At 41.1% G+C, this 23,819-nt stretch overlaps 1 protein-coding gene across 1 annotated transcript; it reads right to left on the reverse strand.

Annotated features, from left to right (window-relative positions):
* Positions 1–6,659: 6,659 nt before the first annotated feature.
* On the reverse strand, positions 6,660–17,631 carry LOC140476009 (EEF1A lysine methyltransferase 3-like). Its single transcript, XM_072567913.1, has 3 exons — positions 17,440–17,631; positions 8,563–8,674; positions 6,660–7,105 (listed from the first exon to the last, which is right to left on the reverse strand). Exons 1-3 carry the CDS (start codon positions 17,629–17,631, stop codon positions 6,660–6,662), a joined length of 750 nt encoding a protein of 249 aa, XP_072424014.1.
* Positions 17,632–23,819: the final 6,188 nt, after the last annotated feature.

Raw genomic sequence — 23,819 nt, forward strand, 5'->3', positions numbered from 1 at the left:
CATCACCGGGATACACCGTCACTCCGCCCTTCCAGGTACTTACCAATCACAACCCGGGCATCCGCAGCGATCCCGGTTAACAACCAATCACTGCCCGGGGTGTCCGCGGAGACCCCGCCTATCCAGTCATTTACTTCCTGTCTATTCAGGGCGGGTTGTTACGTCCCCTAAACATCTGTCCAATCGTAATCGGAAGACGCCGCGTGTCCGGCCCCTCTGGTTTAGAGGGCGGAGCAGGTTATTGAGGCGGAGAGCCCACCGACTTGGGGGTGGGGCGCTGTTTGCTCGTGCTTGAGATGCCGCCCTGCTCGCTGCTCCCACGCTCGGGGACGCGCTCCCTGCGGTGACATTGTGCCCAGTACGCATGCCCGTTAACGGTTGTTGTACTGTGTGTGTGTGAGGGAGGGAGAGATGTCCTCAGGCTGTGTGAGTATATAGGGAGTTACTGCCGATACATTTATCTTTAGTGACGTTTATACCAGTGGAATGGGGGTAAATTACTGCAATACTTCAATTTAAACCCGATCAACATCACGAAATGAGACTTTGAGAGAGGTGTGAATGTTCCCACTGAGTTATTACTGAAGGTGAATGGATATCAAGAGGGATTGATTCTTAACCCGACTGCCTCAGGGCACTCCTACAGTCCTATCCTTTGAACATAGTTTATGCTGACCTTTCCTGGAGAAATTCACGAGATCCACCACCTTCTGTGGAGAGTCATAGAGATGTACAGCACAGAAACAGACCCAACACGTCCATACCGACCAGTTACCCTAAACTAATCTAGTCCTATTTGCCAGCATTTGGCCCATATCCCTCTAAGCTCTTCCTGTTCATATGCCCATCCAGATGCCTTTTCAATGCTGTAATTATACCAGCTTCCATCACTTCCTCTAGCAGCTCAATTCCAGACACGCACTACCCTCTGGGTGAAGATGTTGCCCCTTAGCAACCATTTAAATCTTTCTCCTCTCACCTTGAACCTATGCCCTCTAGTATTGGACTCCCCCACCCTAGGAAAAAAAATCCTTAGCCAATCACTCTATCTATGCCCCTTGTGATTTATAAACTTCTATAACGTCACCCCTTAGCCTCTGATGCTGCAGGCAAAACAGCTCCAGCCTACAGCTCAAAACCTCCAACCCTGGCAACATCGTTGTAAAGTGTGAACAGTCTGGGTCCAATATAACCTTTGAAGAGGACTCTCTGAATACACTCAAAAAACTTAACTGTTTCCTCATAGATGAGTGTCACCAGCACTTTTCTCTTTTTAGTTCAGATTTCCAGAATCCACTTTTATTCAGTGTCACAGAGGCTTACTTTGACAAAATTATACTGTGTATGGTCTTTAATTCTGACCATGCTAACTTCTTTCTGCAGTTAGTATTCATTGCCTCTCCAATGAGCTGTATAATTCTGCCATGTACTGAAGAGGTGATGTTGTGCAGATGGAATATTAGATGTACGGGGAAGGTAAAAACAATGACTGCAGATGCTGGAAACCAGATTTTGTATTAGTGGTGCTGGAAGAGCACAGCAGTTCAGGCAGCATCTGAGGAGCAGCAAAATCCATGTTTCGGGCAAAAGCCCTTCATCAGGAATAAAGGCAGAGAGCCTGAAGCGTGGAGAGATAAGCTAGAGGAGGGTGGGGGTGGGGAGAAAGTAGCATAGAGTACAATAGGTGAGTGGGGGAGGGGATGAAGATGATAGGTCAGGGAAGAGGGTGGAGTGGATAGATGGAAAAGAAGATAGGCAGGTAGGACCTGGGAGTTGCAGTGGGAGAGGGACTCCCTGAGATTCTTGTCGAGAGAGGAGGAAAACTTCTTCAAGGCAGGCATCCTTGCAAGAGGATTCGCAGTAGGCTTAAAATCAACTAGGTAAAAACAATGACTGCAGATGCTTGAAACAAGATTTTGGATTAGTGGTGCTGGAAGAGCACAGATGTACGGGGAAGGCTTCCTTGAAAATATTTGAGCTAAGTGGGATATTTCTCCTTACCATGCTGGCCAATATTTATTCCTCAATCTATATCAATAAAATAAATTATCTGGGCATTTTCTACTTGTTAATTATGAGACCTGTGTGCCAGTTTGTTGTCGTGTTTTCTGCAAGACTGATTGCACTTTAAGAAGTTGTTTCATGGGCCATAAAGTAGTTAAGGATGTTTTGAGGTGCTGTACAAATGCAAGTCTTCCAATCGACCTTACAACCACCAGTGAAACTGACAAATTTCCAAATGTGTTTGAAAATCTCAAAAATACTTGGATTCTGTAATTTGTCATTAAAAAATTTACCACTAATTAATTTTTCATAAATTAAGAATGTTCTATGCATTTATCTTGTTATTAAACAGCACTTTTAGTTTTTTTTTAGTGTCATTCATCCCAGATTGAAATGATTTGAGTAAATATCATTTTTGATTAGTTTACTCTTTGAACCATCAGGGAATGAAGTAATCCACTCAGCCCATGTGGGTTTCTTAAACAAGATAGCCAGATTTTCCATTTCAGGTTTATTCTTTGCACGACTTCAAATTGATGCTAGAACGATGTCTATTAATTATCATTCTTTTAGTACACTGTAGTTTGCGTGTTTTGCACGTCTTATGCACTTTATGCTGCCCTTTGTATGATTGTGTATTTTGTGCTGTCCATGTAGCACCTTGGTTCTGGGGGAAAGCTGTCTCGTTTTTAACTGTATCAGTTGTATATGGTAGAAATGACAAATAAAGTGTTCTCATTCTCGCTGTCACTCTCTCTCTCTGCTCCAATTTTCTTATGAAAATAACTAATAAACCTGCATCTGTCATCCTTTCAGGCAAAGCATTCCAGATAATAGTTAAAAGTGCCTCCTCATCTGTACTCTTGTTGTCTTGCCAATTATCTTAAATCAGTCATTTCAGAGTACAGATTTTAGTAGGTGGCTCAGTGGTTAGCATTGCTGCCTCACAGCACCAGGGTCCCAGGTTCAGTTCCAGCCTTGGGTGACTATCTGTGTGGAGTTTGCACATTTTCCCTGTGTCTGCGAGGGTTTCCTCTGGGTGCTCTGTTTTCCTCCCACAATGTGCAGGTCAGGTGAATTGGCCATGCTGAATTGCCCACTAGTGTTAGTGTTAGGAGGGAAATGGTTCTGGGTGGGTTACTCTTCAGAGGGGACTGGTTGAGCCAAAGGACCTGTTTCCACACTGTAAAGAATCTAATCTAATCTAAGTATTGTAAAAAAAAATTTTGTTAAAGCTTTTCTTCTTGTGCTCATCAGCACAATTATCAGGAAATTAATGCTTGAGAGGAAAGTGCTGAATGGTTGATTTGGTTCCTGGAGACAGTGCCTTGAAGGATACACCAGCTAGTGAATTGACAATTAACAGCTAGGCTTTGTTAAATTTTAAACCAGACAGATTGATTCTGGTTGGGACATTGCCCCAAGAGGTGAACCAGAGAATGGCTGTTACCCATTTTGTTGAATTGAAACGGGCCCTAGTGCGCACACGTGTTCTTTCTGTCTGAAAAGAATAGGGCCCTGTGTATTCATATTATGTAGCTTCAAATACTTGCAATTGTGTCACACTGAGACCAAGTTTCAGAATCCTAAATTGTTTGTCAGTGTAATACTTCACACACTCAGGACTTTTGCAGCAAATGTTGTCTAATTGCAGAATCACAGCTAATGTTAGACGTAGAGTCATAGAAGGTTCAACTCATCCACGCTGACCAGATATCCTAAATTAATCTAGTCCCATTTACCAGCATTTGGCCTATATCCCTCTAATTCCTTCATATTCATAGAGTCATTGAGATGTACACCACAGAAACAGATCTCTCGGCCCAACACAACCATGCCAACCAGGTTTCCTCAACTAAGCTAGTTTGATTTGCCTGCATTTGCTCCATATCACTTTAAACCTTTCCTTTAAATGTTATAATTGTACCTGCCTCTGGCAGCTCATTCCATATATAACTAGAGACAAAAACAAGCTGAAATAATTACTAAATTGCACAATAATTAAACCAACAAAGAGGAGCAAATTACTGCAGATGCTGGAATCGGTACTGAAAACAACAAATGCTGGAGATCACAGTGGGTCAGACAGAATCCATGGAGAGAGAGCAAGCTAAGAGTCTAGTTGACTCTTCATCGGAGCATCATTAAACCAACAAGTTTGATTATATCTTTTACAATCAGTTTTTTAATATAAACATCAAATCACACTGACCTTTGCCCTATTACTGAAATAACATTAATAAATATATACTCAGGGAATGAAATTACATATAATAAAATTAAATTATTACAGATATACTTTTTCAATTCTTTATCTGAAAGTGCTGGCTTTGATTATTGGTCAGGTTTCATACTACCCACCACTCAGTACCTTGTCCAAGTGGTCATTCTTGGGAACAGATTTTACGCAACCATCTCCAATATAGAAATGATAACTAAAAAAATCCTTTGTGGTTGTACCCATCCAGATGCCTTTTAAAATAGCCTCTACCATTTCCTCTGGTGGCTCAATCCATACATGCAGATATGGTGTTATAAGGTTCCCAAGCACTGGGTAGTTGGGCATAGTCAGTGCCTTGCCTGTTGTGAACAACCGAAGGGATATGTTATTTCATACAATCCGCCAGTTTTGTACAAATCCCACGTCAAATCAGTTCTGAATTCATATATCACATTATTTGTTTGTTTGATAGGCAGAACATCTTTTTGACTTGACAGTAGCATTTCTTTAGTGGCAGAGACCGTTGGTGGTACTACTTTATAGCAGAGTGAGCAGAGTGATACCCTATCCTTTCGGGGTAATCTGAGGTAGACTGGGCACTTTTCAGGACCAACCGTCACCATGTTTAAGTTCTGTTCATGAGTTTACCAAATACATTGCAAGTAATAATCTGATCAGGATAGCCATTATCGCACCCTATTTTAGCATCAAGTTTGCACAGTGAAAAAAATAACTCCGGCCCTATTTACAAGGTTTCCAAGATGACCAAGATGTGGAACAGTAAGATTCCCAATGTATATACTGACCAGTGAAGGTAGTTTTGTAGTAGACAGTCATACAGAGCTCTCCTGGCCGATTTCTCAACTAGGTAATTGAAGATAGGGAGCTTATTTGACTGTTGCATTTCAGATGTGAATTTGAGTGTCCAGTGGTGCCCCTTAAAATATATAAAGAAATTCTGACATGCAGCTGCAGACTCAAATATAGCAAAACTATCATCTACATCTCAGAAATATGCAAGGAATAAGAGGTTAGGTGTCATTCCATTGAAGACATGACTCTCATAGAATCCAACAAAAATATTGTTGAGCGAGGCGGTGATCCCATCTTTTTGGGCATGCATTGTGTATTTTTAAAAACTCAATTGCACAAGTTTGTAAGTTCCATGAATACTGGCTTTCAGAATGGTAAACTTTAGACAAAGCTAACTGTTAACTGGCAATCATCATTCATTGGTGTATTCTCCATGGAAACGCCTCTACTATTGACATCTAGCCAACATGTCAGCAGTCTACACTGTTGGAGTATATGTATTGGTATCCCCCTAGAATTGGTATTTTTGGGACTTGTCGTGTTGAGTGCAACATGAAAAACTTTGACAAAAAGTGCCTTTTTTCAGCAATAATTTAAATCTGTGACCTCTGCTTAATTAAACTTAGGTGTTTACGCGTAGTTTTCCAAATCGTTTTGTGTAGCACGTTGCAAAAATTGTGAGCCAGTAATATTGCAGCGTGTAAAACTGGGCATCTGTGAAGAGGGAAGCCACTTTCCCACAGAATCAGACTGGAGGTTTGGGAAAGTAGCTGCTCAAACTCTGAGAAGAAAGGTGGATTACAGAAAGTCATTTCAATGTCAAATCAAAGACAGATGGGAAATAAGGACAGGGAAATTAAGGAGTGGGAAAAATTGAAATACTAATAAATATATATTGGACATTTTCAAAATTTTCAGTGATGAACTTGCAATAATTTGACATTGTTAATTTCAGTGCAAGAGTTTGGCTGCAAGCAGTCAAAATTATTATGATGTTGTGGTCATATTTGGACTGGAATTCGCTTCATGTGACATGCATGTGTCATACCTAAAATGAAATTCAGCAGCTTCATGAGAATTAATGCATTTGCATTGCCAGTTGATCAGTGCATTGAGGTTTCTTAAAGATAAAGGCAGTGGCACAACTCTAACAGCAAATTTTGGATAGCTCTATTCAATTGCACATATACTCTTTGCCTAAACTGTCTGTGAAATAAACTATAGGGAATGCCATTCACCTCACCGTTACTTTCATTGCCAATTTTGCACCAATGTGGAGGAGTCCAAAGTAGGTGTTAAAATGATAAGTTATGACTAATCAATCCAATAAGAAGTTCAGGAGAAACCTCTTTCAATACGGATAGCTTGAAGTGTGAAACTTGATTCAACATAGAGTGGTTGAGGCACGTGCATCTAGGAGGAATCTAACTATGAGAGAAAGAAAACAGGATATTATGATTGGGTGAAGTAGTGAGGGTGGAAGTAGCACGGACTATTTGGGTTGTCTGGCCAACATTTATCTGTAAAACTCTGCATAAGTTTGAAGACCATCCATCACATTCTTCCTCCTGCACTGGATTTATAATTCTTCAAGCATGTTAGTGAGTTGTGAGACTGTGAATTAATTGGACAGTAATTTTTTCCTTGTCTCTTTCTCCATTGACAGCTCCTCTCCTGTTTTGGGAACCTTCAGTGTTAATTTGTACAGATTTATGTCAGCACTCTGGTTTCTGTAAACAATGCGGGAGTTGAAATATTGTGGGATAATCTCCTCATGGAATTTGTGAGCTGCACAACAGCCCCTTAACTCTGTCGCGATGTAGATGGTTGTTCGCTGGTTGCTAAGGTGTCGCAGTGTCTGCAGCAGCAGGGGGAAATCTGATGGATAATACACAATGTCTGAACCCAGGATTATGTCATAGTCACTGGGGAAGTGTACTTGGTCAAATCCCCAGGAAAGAGCTCTGATTTTTGGAAGGTGTCTGCATGAATCAGGGACATTGACTGAAACGTTGTACTCAATTTGCTTCAAAGCTTGGATCTGATCCGTCAAGGTTACCTCCCCACCTAAAGAAGAAGCAACAGAATTAATTCATCTTTATGTCCCATCATGGAGACCCGTACCCCAGTTAACAGTCACAGGGAAGCGGTATGAAACAGAATAAGATAAAGAAAATATTATCTCTAGGCTTTCACAACCTTTGGATGGCCAAACATTTCCAAGAAATTAAGGACTTTGGAGCATCCTGCTGAAGTGTAGGGTGTGGGAGAGCCAATTTGCAAATAGAAACTTCCACAGCCTGGAATGAAAGCTGTGTTGAAATATCTGATTCATTGGTGTTGGTCAAGGGACAAATGTCAGAGAGGAGTTGCCTACTGTTTTCCAATTAAGATTAGATTCCCTACAGTGTGGAAACAGGCCCTTTGGCCCAACCAGTCCACACCGACCCTCCGAAGAGTAACCCACCCAGACCCATTTCCCTCTGACCAATGCACCTAACACTACGGGCAACTTAGCACGGCCAATTCACCTGACCTGTACATCTTTGGACTGTGGGAGGAAACCGGAGCACCTAGATGAAACCCACGCAGATACGGGGAGAATGTGCAAACTCCACACAGACAGTCGCCTGAGGCTGGAATCAAACCTGGGACCCTGGTGCTGTGAGGCAGCAGTGCTAACCACTGAGCCATCATGCTGCCCACCTGAGCCTATTTTAACCAGGAAGAGTAAATGGAGCCTTTGGTTTACTGTGTCAGGTGAATGGGTCGTTCCTACATAAAAATGTTAGCCTGGGTTTTGTGCTCACAGGTCTAGAGGGGACTTGAACCCATAACTTTCTGACCCAAAAGCACCTCAAGGCTGACAGAAAGCAGAGAGAGAATGAGTGAGTGAGTGTGTTATAGGACAAAAGCCTGTGGCAGGCAGAAATTGTCAGACTGTGTGTGAGATTAATTCAGAATCCCACTCACAGAATTCATGCACAGATCTCAGCCGGCACTTCCTCTGTATAACCTGAGAGTATAGTGAAAGTCTAAGTGGGACTGCCTTCTGTAAATTGCCTGTCGTGTTTCTATAATGGAACATAACTTCAAAAGCACCTGTTGGTATATTGGGAGTGTAGGGTCAGGGTGGTTGGTGGGAATTGGTCATGTGACAAATTTTCCAGATTACCTTAAATCAGAGTTGGCCACTCTAGTCCCCACCCACCCCATGCAACTGATCAGGAGATGGAGAGTTGAGATCAGGGTTTCGCTCCACTAAGGGGTTTGATTCTGACCGCAAGAAATGCTGATCTTTAGCTGATGCATTCTCCCAACAGGAGCCTGATTGTCTAGACGAATGTTCCCCTTTTAATTGTCCAAAGCATGAAGCATAGGGGAGGGAGGTCTTTGAACACATTACTCTGTGGTGGCAAACGCGAAATGCATCTTCTGGTAATTCATGGGACTTGTCTGGTTACTATACCTTTTCCACATCAGTAAAGCAATTATATTGGGTTGACAACGGCTCTTTAACTTACCCAGCAAAGCTGCCAGAATTCCCACAATCCCAGTGCCAGATCCTAACTCAAGCACCTTCATCCCAGAGAAATTGATCTTCTCCTGCTGGAAGAACTGGCAGAGAGTGAGGCCCTGAGGAAAGCAAAGGGCAACATCCATTGAAGTCAGAATTAGTTTGGGCACATCATTGTAACAAAATATCAGGTAGCAGTGCAGTAGTGGGCAGTGAGTGGCATGCACCCCATAACCCAGTGCAGAGCAGAATGGGTTTCCAACCATTGTCAAAAATCACGCTATGGAGATGCAGTTAACACTTCATCCAGTTACAATAGAACCTTGACTAGATGGGCCGATGAGCCGAGGAAAAGCAGATGAAATTTAATTTAGATAAATGTGAGGTGTCGCTTTTGGTAAGGCAAATCAGGGCTGGACTTGTACACTTAATGGCAGGGTCCTAGGGAGTGTTACTGAACAAAGAGACCTTGGGGTGCAGGTTCATACTCCTTGAAGGTGGAGTCAAAGGTAGACAGGGTAGTGAAGAAGATCTTAAGTACACTTCCTTAAATGATCAGGATTTGGGGATGCCGGTGTTGGACTGGGGTGTACAAAGTTAAAAATCACACAACACCAGGTTATAGTCCAACAGGTTTAATTGGAAGCACACTAGCTTTCAGAGCGACGCTCCTTCATCAGGTGATTGTTTATCAGGTGATAGTGGACTATCAGTGCATTGAGTATAGGAGTTGGGATGTCATGCTGTGGCTGGCCAGGACATTAGTTAAGCCACTTTTGGAATACTGTATTCAATTCTGGTCTTCCTGCTAATAGAAAAGATGTTAAACTTGGAAAGGTGCAAAAAAGATTTACAAAGATGTTAGCAGGGTTGAGGGTTTGAGTTATCAGGAGAAGCTCAACAGACTAGGTGTATTTTCCCTGGAGTGTTGGGTGACCTTATAGGTGATTATAAAATCATGAGGGGCTTGGTTAGGGTGAATAGTCAAGATCTTTTTCCCAGCGTAGGGGTGTCCAAAACTAGAGGGCATAGGTTCATGGTGAGAGGGAAAGATTTAAAAGGGACCTGAGGTGCATAGCTTTAAATTAAGGGGTGGTAGGTATAAGACAGATGTTAGGGGTAGATTCTTTACTCAGCGAGTCGTGAGTTCATGGAATGCCCTGCCAGTAGCAGTGGTGGACTCTCCCTCTTTATGGGCATTTAAACAGGCATTGGATAGGCATATGGAGGATAGTGGGCTAGTGTAGGTTAGGTGGACTTGGATCGGCGCAACATTGAGGGCCAAAGGGCCTGTACTGCGCTGTATTTTTCTATGTTCTATGTTATATGTTCTATTTTCACACAAAGGGTGGTACGTGTACGGAATGAGCTGCCAGAGGAAGTGGTGGAGCCTGGTACAATTACAATATTTAAAAGGTATCTGAATGGGTACATGAATAGGAGAAAGTGAGGATTGCAGATACTGGAGACCAGAGTTGAAAAATGTGGTGCTGGAAAAACACAGCAGACCAGGCAGCATCCGAGGAGTAGGAGAATTGACGTTTCGGGCATAAGCCCTTCTTCAGGAATGGGTACATGAATAGGAAGGGTTTGCAGGGATTTGGGACAACTGCTGGCAAATGGGACTCGATTAACTCGATTAACATAGTCAGCATGGACAAGTTGGAATGAAGGGTCTGTTTCTGTGCTATGGCTCTATGAATTTACTGTCATGCAGGTGCAGCGATAGAACAGGAGTTTTAACATACAGAGAATAAGGAGACCATTCAAACCATACACCTCTACCAGCTGTTTGAAAGAGCTATCCAATTATCTACTCTCCCTGCATTTTTCCACTCTTGAGCTATGACTTAGTATGTTTTGTATGTAAGGTATTGTGAAATGGATAAGCTTGTGAATGAAAAAGAAATAAAAGGTTATGCTGATAGGATTTGGGAAAGAGAGCTGTGAATCAGGCCCTTCGGCCCAACTCATTGCTGACCAGGTTTTCTAAACTGACCTTTCCCATATGCCAGCATTTGGCTCTTATCTACGTACCGCCCAAATGTCTTTTAAATGTTGCAATTGTGCATAACTATACTGCTTCCTCTGGCAGCTCTTTCCATATAAGCACAGTCTTGTTAACATCCTTGTCAATCTTTTTTGCACTCTTTCCAGTTTAATACCGTCACATGGAGCATAAACACCAGCATTAAACATTTAGAACATAGAACATAGAAACATACAGCGCAGTACAGGCCCTTTGGCCCTCGATATTGCACCGATCCAAGCCCACCTAACCTCCACTAGCCCCCTATCCTCCATATGCCTATCCAATGCCCATTTAAAAGCCCATAAAGAGGGAGAGTCCACCACTGCTACTGGCAGGGCATTCCATGAACTCACGACTCGCTGAGTAAAGAATCTACCCCTAACATCTGTCCTATACCTACCACCCCTTAATTTAAAGGTATGCTCCCTCGTAATAGCTGACTCCATACTGGAAAAAGGTTCTCATGGTCAACCCTATCTAAACACCTAATCATCTTGTACACCTCTATCAAGTCACCCCTAAACCTTCTTTTCTCCAATGAAAACATCCCCAAGTGCCTCAGCCTTTCCTCATACGATCTTCCTACCATACCAGGCAACATCCTGGTAAACCTCTTCTGCACCTGTTCCAGTGCCTCCACATCCTTCCTATAGTATGGCGACCAAAAATGCACACAATACTCCAGATGCGGCCGCACCAGAGTCTTATACAACTGCAACATGACCTCAGGACTCCGGAACTCAATTCCTCTACCAATAAAAGCCAGTACACCATATGCCTTCTTCACCGCACTATTTTTGAGACAGAATGCCTGTTTTCTTGTGATGTAATGACCAAGCAGCCTATTATGGTATGATTTATCCTTTTGTTCTGTCTTCTGGATGAATATACCCTTCCCAACGCTTTAGATTTTTGAGGCCTTATGTTAGAAGATTCCTGGCAAACTCTGACTATAGTGTACCCTATCTCTTTAACAACCTCTTTCCATATTCAGGAAAGCATAACACCTCGGGTTTCCATGCTGGACTTCCCTGAGCGAATCTAGGACTGGGAAGCACAATTTCAGAATAATATCTAAGAATTTATTCCATTCTCTTTGTAAAAATGCTATTGTTAGGGCTTTCACAATTCTTTTATGTTATGCATTCAAGACTTCTAGATACATCTAAACAATGTTAAAATGATTTTGGTAATTTGTGTATATTCAAAGTTGAGTTCGATAGATCTTTGACCAACAAGAGAGTAGGACAATTCGAGAAGGGTGGATTGTTAGTGCTGTTGGGAAGAGTTCAAACTACTTTGGCAGGTGAATTGGAAGCAAGATGTAGTGTAAGGAAGTGGTATTAACGCTGGACTGTTAATCCAGAGACCCAGGTAATGTTCTGGGCAGCTGGGTTCGAATCCCGCTGTGGCAGATGGTGGAATTTGAATTGAATAAATATCTGGAATTAAGAGTCTAATGATGACTATGAATCCATTGTCGATTGTCAGGAAAAACCCATCTAGTTCATTAATGCCCTTTAGGGAAGGAAATTGCCATCCTTCTGGCCTACATGTGAATCCAGATCCACAACAATGTGGCTTACTCTTAACAATTAGGGATGGTCAATAAATCTTGGCCTGGCCAGCGATGCCCTCACCCCTTGACTGAATTTGAAAAAAGAAGTTGCAAGAATGATTAGGAGAGATAACTTCGAGGTGCCAGTGTTAGACTCGGGTGGACCAAGTTGAAAATCACACAACGCCAGGTCAGAGTCCAACAGTCTATTTGAATCTACAAGCTTTCAGAGCACTGCTCCTTCATCAGGTAGGAGAGACACATAGCACATGTGTAAGAAATAGCAAAGTATTAAGTGGAGTCAGATTCAGGGGAATATAATAACTGTGCACATATGTAATAAATAAAGTTGATGAGCTTTCGTGCAGATATCCACATGAGAAAGAAAATGGATGGGGCGGGAGTGGCTTTCATTAGTTAAGAATTATATTCCAGTGCTAGAGAGAGGTTGTCCTGGGGAGTCCAATAACAGGATCTGATTGGTTCAAGTTAAGTGGTAGAGATACAATTACACTACTACTACAGTTACACTACTATGTATTGCAAAGGGCATAAACTAGTACGAAAAATGTAGAGGAGGAAACTTGCAAGGAAATTATAGAGAATGCACACATTTGTGATGAGTAACTTAAATTATCCTAATATATAACTAGGAGGTGCCGGTTTTGGACTGGGGTGCTTCCAAATAAACCTGTTGGACTATAATCTGGTGTTGTGTGATTTTTAATTTTATCCTAATATAGAATGGGATGGTAAAAGTGTAAAGAATTGAGAGGAGGACCAGTCTATAAAATAGAAACAACATGGAACTACAACGTATCAGGTTTTATAAACAGTTATACTTTAATTGCCTCTTGAATTTCAAGCTAAAATGGAGTTTGACTACTAGAGGACAGTTAATCAGTGTTGCTACTAGGACAGGATGAAGTGTAATTGTGGATGGGGAGTTTTGGCCATTTTAAAAGTTAAATGAGGGATATTTTCTGTGAACTAAACTACATGTTACCTACGAAAATAGTCAATGCTGTGTTTAGTTTATTTGTTAAATTAAAATCTTAAAACTTGAAATCATATGTAATCCTTTAAGCCAGTCCCTGGAGGTTCAAATCCCTTTGTAAACATCATCAGTCTCTATGGGGATTATAACAAGCTAGAGTATGAGAGAAGAAACTGGCAGCTAAATGAAAAGGGAATCCAAAAGTCTTCTACAGACATATAAATAGCAAAAAAAGTAGCAAGATGAGAGTGGGCTTTATTAGGACACAAAAAAGATGGATCTACACGAAGAAGCAGAGGGCATGGCTGAGGTTCTAAATGAATAAACCGAAGAACTACAACTTTCCAGCAGATTTCAGAAACAAAAACAGAAATTGCAGGAAAAATGCTCATCCTATTTTTTGCTTGGGAACCCTGCAGTCTTTAGGACTCAATGTCAAGTTCAATAATTTTAGGGTCAGAGCACCTTCTCCCTCGTCCTTAGCGCAACCAGTGTACACCAGGCCTTGTCATCACATGGGCTGTTATCACAAACAAACCCATTTTCAGGTACTAATGGTCTCCATTAGTAGCTCGCGATTCTTCTAGGCTGACTATTACTCATTCCTTTGTCTGCTAAACTATTGTTCTCTCCCTTTCTTTCTACCACTACCTATAGTTTACTTCTCTTCCCTAACCCCCTACCCTCACCCCAGCTTCAGCATACATTACCAACCTTTTCCCAGCTACAATCAGCTGTAAAGAAGGATCACTGAACCTGAAATGTTAACTCTGCTTTCTCTCCACAAATGCTGCCAGACTTGCTGAGTTTTTCCAGCAATTTCTGACTTTGTTTCTAAATAAATGCATCTGTCCTTCCCAAGCAGAAAGATGTTTCCAAGTTTTCGTGAAAGAGTGCAAGTTAGAAACTGGATAGAGTAATAAACAAGTTATTAAAAAGATTGACTGTAGTAACATTGATAAATCACCAGGGCTGAACGGGATGTATCAAAGATACCAAAGTAAGTAGGCATGGTTATAACCTTTCAATGTTGCTTAAATATGGGTGGTGCTAAGTTTACAAATATTACACCCTTGTTCAGAAAAGATTGTAAAGTTAAATCCTGCAACTACAGCCCAGTCAGTTTAACTTTGGTGATTGGAGAAGGCAGTCAGAAGCAATAGTTCAGGACACAATTAACAATCACTTGGACAAATGAGTTTAATTAAACCAGCCTGGATTTGTTCAAAGCATGTTTAACTAATTAGACTGAAAGTTTTGATGAAGTTACAGAGAGGATCAATGGGGGTAATGCAGGTGATGTGAAAGAGTAGTGGGAATCTGTTGCGTTTTCGGTTAGCAGGAGATAAATATGGGGTTCCACAGGGTCTGGCACTAAGACCACTATTTTTCTGAGTACATATCAAATGAAATATACTTTGGTCTACAGGAACACTTTTCAAGATCTGTAGGTAAGTGAAAACTAGAAGTATTGTGAACAGTGAGGAGGATAGTGGCAGTCTTCAAAAGGACATAGCCAGGCTGGTGGAATGGGTAAACACTTTGCTGAGGAAATTTGAAGTGATACATTTTTCTCATAAGAATTACAGACAATGGGAAATAAAGGGTACAATTCTAAAACATGATACAGCAAAAGAGATAGCTGATTGTTGATGGTGACAAGCACGTTGAGCCAATGGTCATAGAGGCTTAGGCAGTGCTTCCCAAACTTTTTCCCATTGTGACCTGAATACAAGGCTTGAAAGGGACCCATTCAATGAGAACTGTGAGGATTATGCCTGTGAGAATGGGTGGCTGTCTGTTAGGGCAGGAGTATAGCTCCGCAAGGGCTATTGCTACCTTGGAAATTGCAACCTCCAAATTACTGCATGCAACTCCACTTGGGGTCCCAAACACCACTTTAGGAAGACCCAGCATATGTGATTTTGGGATTTGTAACTAGGGTGAAAACCAAGAGATTATGATAACCTTTATTAAACACATCTTCAGCTTCAACTGAATTATAAAGTCCAATTCTAACCACCACACTTTAGGAAGAAACTAAACCCTTTAGAGAGGATATGAAAAGATTTATAGAAATGGTTCTACAGATGAAGGCTTAGATTTAATGTGGATATATTACAGAAGCTGCGGTTGATCTTCTTAAAAATGAGAATATTGGGAAAAGATATAAGAGTGATCAAAACCAAAAGGAATCAATACCAGAGTAGGTCTAGAGAAAGTTTGCACATTGGAGGAGGATTCAGGAATTAGAAGATATTGACAAACTGTCAGAGTTTTATGAGCCCTCTGGTAGTTGGGAACATGGCAAGCAGGAATGGGGTGTCATGCATGATGCCTTCCTACTGCCATTTTGCCAACAGTTGGCAGATTAGTTGCCAAATGTCCAATTGAGTCACTTAAGTAATCATTTCAGGGCCACTTCCTGCTTCTGCAGGGATCCTGCTAACATCACAGACAAACACATGGGATTCTAGACAAACAGATATGTGGATAGACAAACAGAGTTAACATTTCGAGTCCAGTGTGACTTCTTCAGAAGTGAAAGACATTAGAAAATGCTTATTTAATACTTCTGACAGAAAAAAAGGTGGGGCGAAGGGAACAGAAGGCGTAGAGGCCCAATGCAACAGACAAAAGATTGTTAATGTTGATTAAAAAAAAGATATAAAATGAGTGTATATTAAGATACGGACAGGAAAGAAAGGGCCTTCTCTACTGAGGGAAATCTGTAGATCTACCATTTAATGCTTTACTTGTTGTAAAGCCTATAATCTTCTTTTATTTCTAATTTTTTGATTGTGGACTGAAATCAGAAAAGTACTGTTTTAAAAGACAAGGATTATTGTAGATTTTCTATCCTTTAATAAAAATGACAATTTAATACAAAATAATACTTTCCAACCATAGGTAAACAATTATAAACCATTAACATATAACTTACTGGTTAAATAACCATAAGCTTCTCCTCTATAACACACACACACACTTTCTAAAAGCAAGTTACCAGACACTCATTGTGAGTGCTGTTTACACAGCTGCTTGTTCAAGCAAAGGTGGAAAGCCTGGTTCCAGATGAACTGGAGCCAGAGGCTGTGTACAAATTGAGATTTTCCTGACAACAGGATTGGTCAGTGAAATAGTGACTAGTTATCAATAACAAAGACTCCCTGCCCGTACCAACTATGAGATTGACTCCTAAATAGCTGAATAGGTTGGGGATGTAAATGTTCAGGGGCTATCTGGAAGAGAAGGAACCATGTTTTTGCTCTGCAGTAAAAAGTATCTCATGCCTGACGACAGCCAGTTCGTTTCCCCTAATCAGTTACCTCAAGCTGTGATTTTTTAAATTATTAAATCAGAGACTTTTATAAGTGTGTATCACTCACCCTCAGCATTCTGAAAACAAGTGAAAGTACCTACAGAAGGAAGATTGAGAAGCAGAATTCTGAACAGTAAAAAGATCATCTCAGAAAAACCCATGTATACTAGGGCCAGTGAACTGCCTTCCCAGTCTTCCCCTTCACTCATAATATTGTGTGTGTGTATGTGTATAGAGGAGAAGCTTATGGTTATTTAACCAGTAAGTTATATAATTGTTTACCTATGGTTAGAAAGCATTATTTTGTATTAAATTGTCATTCTTATTAAGGATAGAAACCTAGTTTATGGTTTCTGTCAATCTGGGACAAAAAGACAGGTAAGTTGGGAAATTCTTCAGACTTTTAAACACCAAGAATAGTAAGACTTGATTTCAGTACTTTTGAAAGTCTGTACTGCTGGAATTTTTATTAATTTATTTTTCTGAGTTTTTAACCTAAAGATTTGTGCTCAATCTATACATTGATACCTTTGTGTCTAAGGTGACGCCATAAGTGGTAACTTATAAACTTTTCACAGTAGTCATGTGAGTATACGTGACAATAAAGCTAATTGAATTCAATATCCAATGAACTACCAGCTCCTTTTGCTTTGGACTATCATTCCTCTTGTTATTTAATCTCTCCTGCCTTTCTTCCCTTATAGACTTCCCCTTTGGTTCCTCCCTTGTCTCATTTCCCACTTGCATTTGTTTAAAGCCTGTTATATCTCCAACATGTCCTCATTCTGATCAGTCGTTGCTGACCTGAAATATTAAATCTCTCTTTCTCCAAGGGTACCGCCCGACCTGTTGAGTATTTGCAACATTTTCTGCTATTAGTGAGTGAAGATGCTGCAGTTTTTCTCAGGTAATGTAAGATATAAATATTGACTAGTTTCCCCAAATTAGGTTAATACAAAAGTTCTTTAAACTTACACTGTTCCAAACGAAAGCTGAGACCCCCATCCTTTCATTCAAGTACCGAGTGATCTCCAAGTCATAGCCACAAAACTGGTAGTGGTTCACCAGAATACTGGGTAAATTACCCTCAGGATCTTCCTTCGAGAGAACATTGCTGGACTTATCCATGTGCTTGGCTGTCTTCCTGCTCCCAGATCTTTCTTCCATGTCTCTGATTTCTCAGAGCTACTTTTCAATTCCAAATTGCTCCTGATGCAACAATCAGATTTGGACAGCTCTCGTGAACTGTTCTTCTGTCACCTTTTACACAAAGAGTAAAAGCATTCAAATCTGGGAAAGTGATTAAATTATTGATTTATTTTGTCAAGTTTGTTCAAAATGTAGATCGAGTCTGATGTATAACAGGTTGGAGCCTCTGTCTTTGTAGTTATATGCATTCATAGAAAATGTTTTGCAGGGATAAATAAAGTTTAGGGATGAGGAAACAGAAGCTACAGATATAAGATTCAATGCATATAGGTCTGACTTCATTTAGGTCTGAGACTGGAAAAAGCCTCTTTACACATTTATAAGCTTGGAATTCAGTGATAACAATTAAGGAAGAAACCAGATCAACATATGGAGAAGTGGAAAGAAAGGTATGGGGAATTGTGATTGGAAAGAGTTTCAGAAAGCATTTGATTATGGGCCCATATAAGGTCAGCAGTTTCATGGGAATACCATCAGCCCTATACTACAACATTCCTTCATTGTTCCCTTGCACGTACATTGACTCCCAGTCAAGCATATTAAAATTCTAATCCTTGTTTTTAAATCTCTCCCTGCCTATCTCTGACATTTCTGCTGTCCTCCAATCCTCGATTTTTATACACGTGATGTTCATCACTCTATCACTGGTAGCTATGTTTTTTGGCTATATGGACCCTATGTTCTGGAATTCCCTCTTTAAACCCCTTTGTCTCTCAACCTCACTCTCTCTTCAAGGTGCTTCTTAAAATCTTCTCTCTGACCATTCTTTTCTCACCTCTTATAACATTTTGTCTTGAATCCGTGTCAAGTTTTGTCTGGTAATATCTCTGTGCAAAAAGGCCTTGGGACACTTTACTGTATTAAAGGTGCTATATAAATGCAAGTTATTGTTATCCTACCGAACATACTGTAGGAGAATCTTGGGCTTTAATAAGGCATTTCAAGAAGATTCACCATGATTTGCTTCAGTACAATTTGGTAAGGGTGATAAATAGCAGCTTGACGAGCAAAGCCCACAACTGGACAAACAGATAAACCCTTCAAAATTTCCTTGGTACAGTTATAAAATCATTAGGAAAGGATCAAGATTGGAGTAGCTAAAATAAGAGGCTGCGGATGTTTGCATTTTTTTGGAATTAACCTGGAAAGGTTATGTGACCAGACTGATTTCAGCAAGATGATAAACAATTTTCTTGAGGTTAATTCAACTTGTCAGTGAGACAATAATAAGTAGTTTAAGAGAAAGATCAAAGAATTAGCTGAGACCTTAGAAGGATGGTTATACTACAATGTGTTAGAATTGCAAGGCTGTGGGGAAAGTGGTGCAGTGGGATTGATTGGGTAATTCTTTCAGAGTTGACATTGACATGTACAGTATTGTACTCTATATGCCGTAAGTTCTACAAATTCCCAGCCTCTGACCTGAAGAACAAATCTTCCAGACTGTATCTATGGCAGATAGTGAGGGTTGATTAGCTCAGTTAGCTGGACTCTTAGCTGCTTTGTGATGCAGAACACTGCCAACGGTGTAGTTCAATTCCCGCACCGGCTGAGGTTGCCATGAAGGACTGTCCTTATCAACCTCTCCCCTCGCCTCTGCTGGAGTGGCTCTCAGGTTAAACCACCACCAATGTCTCTCTCTGTAATGAGAGAGTTGTCTTCTGAGACTATGGCCACTTTACTTTTACGTGGGTTGACACATTGGTGAGGGAGCCGACAAAAGAGAAAACATAACCTCATCCTTGTCAGTCTACCTGCAGCAGATGCATCAAACAATATTGGTAGGAATGAGCACTGCACAGCGTTTTTTGAGACAAAGTCCCATCCATCGTGTTGTGTGGCACAACCATTGTGCTGAATAGGACAAATTTTGAACAGATCTAGCAATGCAAGCAGGGTATCTATGAAGCGCTGTAGGCCATCAGCAGCAGCAGCAGTAGAACTGTATTCAACTACAATCTATAAACATCACCATCAAGGGAATCAACCCTGGTTCAATGAAGAGTGCAACAGGGCTTGCTGGGAGTAGGACCAGGCATACCTAAAAATTAGGTGTCCACCTGGTGAAGCTACCAAACAGGAGTACTTGTATGTCAGGCAGCATCCAAGGAGCAGGAGAATCGATGTTTCGAGCATAAGCCCTTGCCCAAAACGTCGATTCGCCTGCTCCTTAGATGCTGCCTGACATGCTGTGCTTTTGCAGCACCATACTGTTGACTCTGATCTCCAGCATCTGCAGTCCTCACTTTCTACTAGGAGTACTTGTATGCCAAATTGTGACAGCAAGTGATAGGATAGAGTTCAGTCCAGCCACATCCAGTCGTGAATGGTACTGGGCAGTTAAACTCACTGAAGGTTTCACAAATATCCTCAATGATGGGAGCCCAGCATATCAGTGCAAGAGGCTGAAGTATTTTCCATCATCTTGAGTCAGAAGTAGGATGTTCCATCTTGGCTCTCTCCAGAGGTCCCCAGTATCACCAATGTCAGTCGTCATTCTTTTCAATTCACCTGACATAGCATCAAGGCAGGCTGAAGGCACTGGTTACTGCAAAACCTAACAACATTCTGGCAATTGTACTGAAGATTTGTGCTCTGGTACTGCCACACCTCTAGCTACGTACAGTAACAACATTGACCTCTGCCTGGCGCCAAGGAAAGCTGGTGCCCAGTTTGGCTTTTGCCAGCTCACTGTGCACCCAACCTCCTTACATCTCTGGTTCAAACATGGAGAAAAAAGCTGAACTCCAAGAGAAAAGTAAGAGTACCTGCCTTGATATCAGGAAGAGTTGATCGAGTATTCCATAAGAGTCCCGGTAAAACTGGAGTAAATGAGAATACCAGTTGAAGTTGAACTTAAAACAAAGGAAGATGGTTGTGGTCGTAGAGGTCAACCATTTCAGCTCCAGGACATTTAGACCAGACGGAACTCAGATTTCTTTGTTTAACATTTATTCATGCATGCATGGAAAGTGTACATTATAAAAGATGGCATATAGCTCAAACTTTATTACGAAACCAAAGACTTTGTACTATTTCTCCTGGTACCAAGGTTCCGATCAGCTATGCCTACAGATAATAATTTCCAATCAAAACGTTATACATTGACTCATCCATACTTATCCAACGGTGTTCACATAGTCAACATTCCAGGCCAGCATACATGAATATATTATCCAATCTTATTCAAACTAGCTCACATGATTATATTAAACAAAGATTATCATAACATGTTCATATATCCTGGAATAAAGGTGCATTTAGTTCTGGGGTATGTTTAGTGTTACAGCCAGAGGTAGGGTCTTTGCAGTATCCATTGCCTTCAGCCATTTCTTGACATTACATGGAGTGTATACAATTAGTTGAGACTGGAATCTGTGATGCTGGGGACTTAAGGAGGATGTCAACATGGATCATCCACTTCATACTCACCTTGACTTAATGGGAATGATTGCAGAGTTTCCTTTTCTAGTTGTGTTTAATTTAGCACCACCATTCGTAACTGAGTGCGACAAGATGCAGAACTTTGATCATAGAATCATATAATCATAAATTTGTACAGCATGGAAACAGGTCCTTAAATCCAACTCATCCATGCCCATCGACATCCTAAATTAATCAAATCCCATTTGCCAGCATTTGGCCACTTTCCTCTAAACCCTCCTATTCATATATCCATTCAGATGCCTTTTAAATGTTGGACCAGCCTCCACCACTTCCTCTGGCAGCTCATTCCATGCACACACCACCTTCTGTGGGAAAAAAATTGCCTCATAGGTCCCTTTTAAATCTTTCCCTTTCTCCTTAAACCTATACCCTCTAATTTTGGACACCCCTACCTGGGGATAAGACCTTGGCTATTACCCTATCCTTTCCCCCAGTGTTTTTTTAAATGTCTATAAAACCACCCTTCAGCCTCCAAGGCTTCAGGGAAAATAGCCCCAGCCTAATAAGGCTCTCCCTGTAGCTCTGACCTTCCAACCCTGGCAAAATCCTTATAAAGCTTTTCTGGACCCTTTCAAATTTAACAACATCCTTCCTGTAGCAGGGAGACCAGAATTGATTGCAGTATTCCAAAAAGTGGCCTAACCAATGTCCTGTACAGCTGCAATATGACCTGCCAACTCCGAGACGCCACACAATGACCAATAAAGGCAAACTACCAGATGGGTTTTTCACTATCCTGTCTGCATAAGATTCCACTTTTTGGGATCAGATCCATGTATTATTGGATCACTTAGCACTAGAACAGACTACTTTCGTTCTGAGGTGAAAAAGTTCACATTGAAAGATAGTCTAACAATGAGCAAGAGTGTTTGGAGTCTCAGGAATGTATTGTTCATTGGCCCTTATCTAGTGATCATGTGATTGACAATGCTCTCAAAATGGGTTGGGTAACATTCCAGCAGTGTTAGTGTAGTAATTCAGCTGCTGCCATTCGGAGAGCGATCCCCTACTGCTTGCCCCAAATGTCTGCACCTTTCAAGCAGGGCCCATTTTCATAGAGGAATCAGAAAAATGAGATATGAGGATTCAGTCCCATTTGAGTTTGCAACTCGACAAAATTTGCTTTGGATTAAATGCAAGCAGTTTCATCAGCAAAAAGAGAGACAAGCCCTAGTAAAGATATATGTTACCAGTGTGCTGGTATCCTGTACTTACGGCAGTCCCTGTCTCAGCAGTGAGCTGATTTCCTGTACTGACAGCAGTCTCTGTCCCAGCAATGTGCTTTTATCCTGTACTGCCAGCAGTCCTTGTCCCAGCAGTGTGCTGGTATCCTGTATGACAGCAGTCCCTGTCCCAGTTAGACAGGGACCGTTAGACAGGCTGGATTTATTGCAATTCTTTGCTGCTGTTGCTCATTCTGCTATCTGGTTGTTTTAATATTTACTTTGTGAAAAAAATGTTCAGAAACATCCTGGCCTCAATGTAATCTATTTCTGAATATCTAGTTTTATCCCCAGTGCTGAATGGGAATGATGTCACTGGGTATAGAACGAAACTGTCCCTGAACATTCTGACTTGGGAAGATTGACATTGGGATCGGACACCTTTGTAACTCTGTCACAACACAACTTAGTCAATCCTCAATTTCTCTGGGTTAATGAATCATCACCTGACTGCAGTCACAGCTGTTACAATCGAAATTCTACAGAATGATCCTTGAGCAAGAGTGTTATTTTAATTCTGGGTATTTATGTAAAGTGCAGTGTAGAAGGTGAAGCGTTTATGGCAAGAAGGTGCTAGCCAAATTCTACTTTCCAGCTCTTTGTCTTAGCACTGTAGGTTAAAGCACCTCCAACTGTATACCCAATGATGATTGCCCCTACTGCCCTTTCAAATAATGAGTTGTAGACCTCCTCCAGTTTCAGTGTAATAGCATTTCTATTTAACTCTCTTTCAATCCTCTGGCCTTACTTTAATTTTGTGACCCTTTGTATTGACCTCTTTGCTAAAGGAAATATGTCCTTTCTACCCACTCCACCTCAGCCTTTTGTAAGTTAATAAGTGCCCATGACCTGGGCACTTATTAACTTACAAAAGGCTGAGGTGGAGTGGGTAGAAAGAGGTGGCAAAGAGATAGGTGATACCTTGATAATTATATCCCAAAATTCCATAGTTTCTGGAATGATTCCATGGTAGATTGCAAGTGCCGCCCCGTTACTTAAAAAAGAAACAAGAGAAAAAAGAATCCTGAAACAGTAGGGAAAAATCCTAGAATTTTTGATAAAGGACATGACAAATGGATACTTGGATACAAATGATCTGATTGAGCATAGTAAGCACAGATTTGTGAATGGAAAATCATTTTCAACAAAATTGTTGGACTTTATTTGAGGGATATTGCTGAAACATTGAGAGTGAAGAGCTAATGGCTGTAGTATATTTAGATTTTGTAGGCTTTTGTTAAGGTCCCCACCAAGAGTTTGGGTGACCAAATTAACCCACGTGGGTTAGGAGTGCAATACTGGCATGGATTAAGGATTGATTTACAGATCCTGACCTTGCAGTGCGGAGGAGAGAGCAGGCTCAGCTGTTCAAGATGTTGGCACTGGCATGGTATGCCTGTAAGACTATAAAGTCCAGTGAAACTCTGTAACCTGTTGGAGTGATTCGGAACCATTCATTCAAGTTGGTCTCTCTCT

Source organism: Chiloscyllium punctatum, chromosome 4, assembly GCF_047496795.1.
Source record: "Chiloscyllium punctatum isolate Juve2018m chromosome 4, sChiPun1.3, whole genome shotgun sequence".
NCBI lineage: Eukaryota > Metazoa > Chordata > Chondrichthyes > Orectolobiformes > Hemiscylliidae > Chiloscyllium > Chiloscyllium punctatum.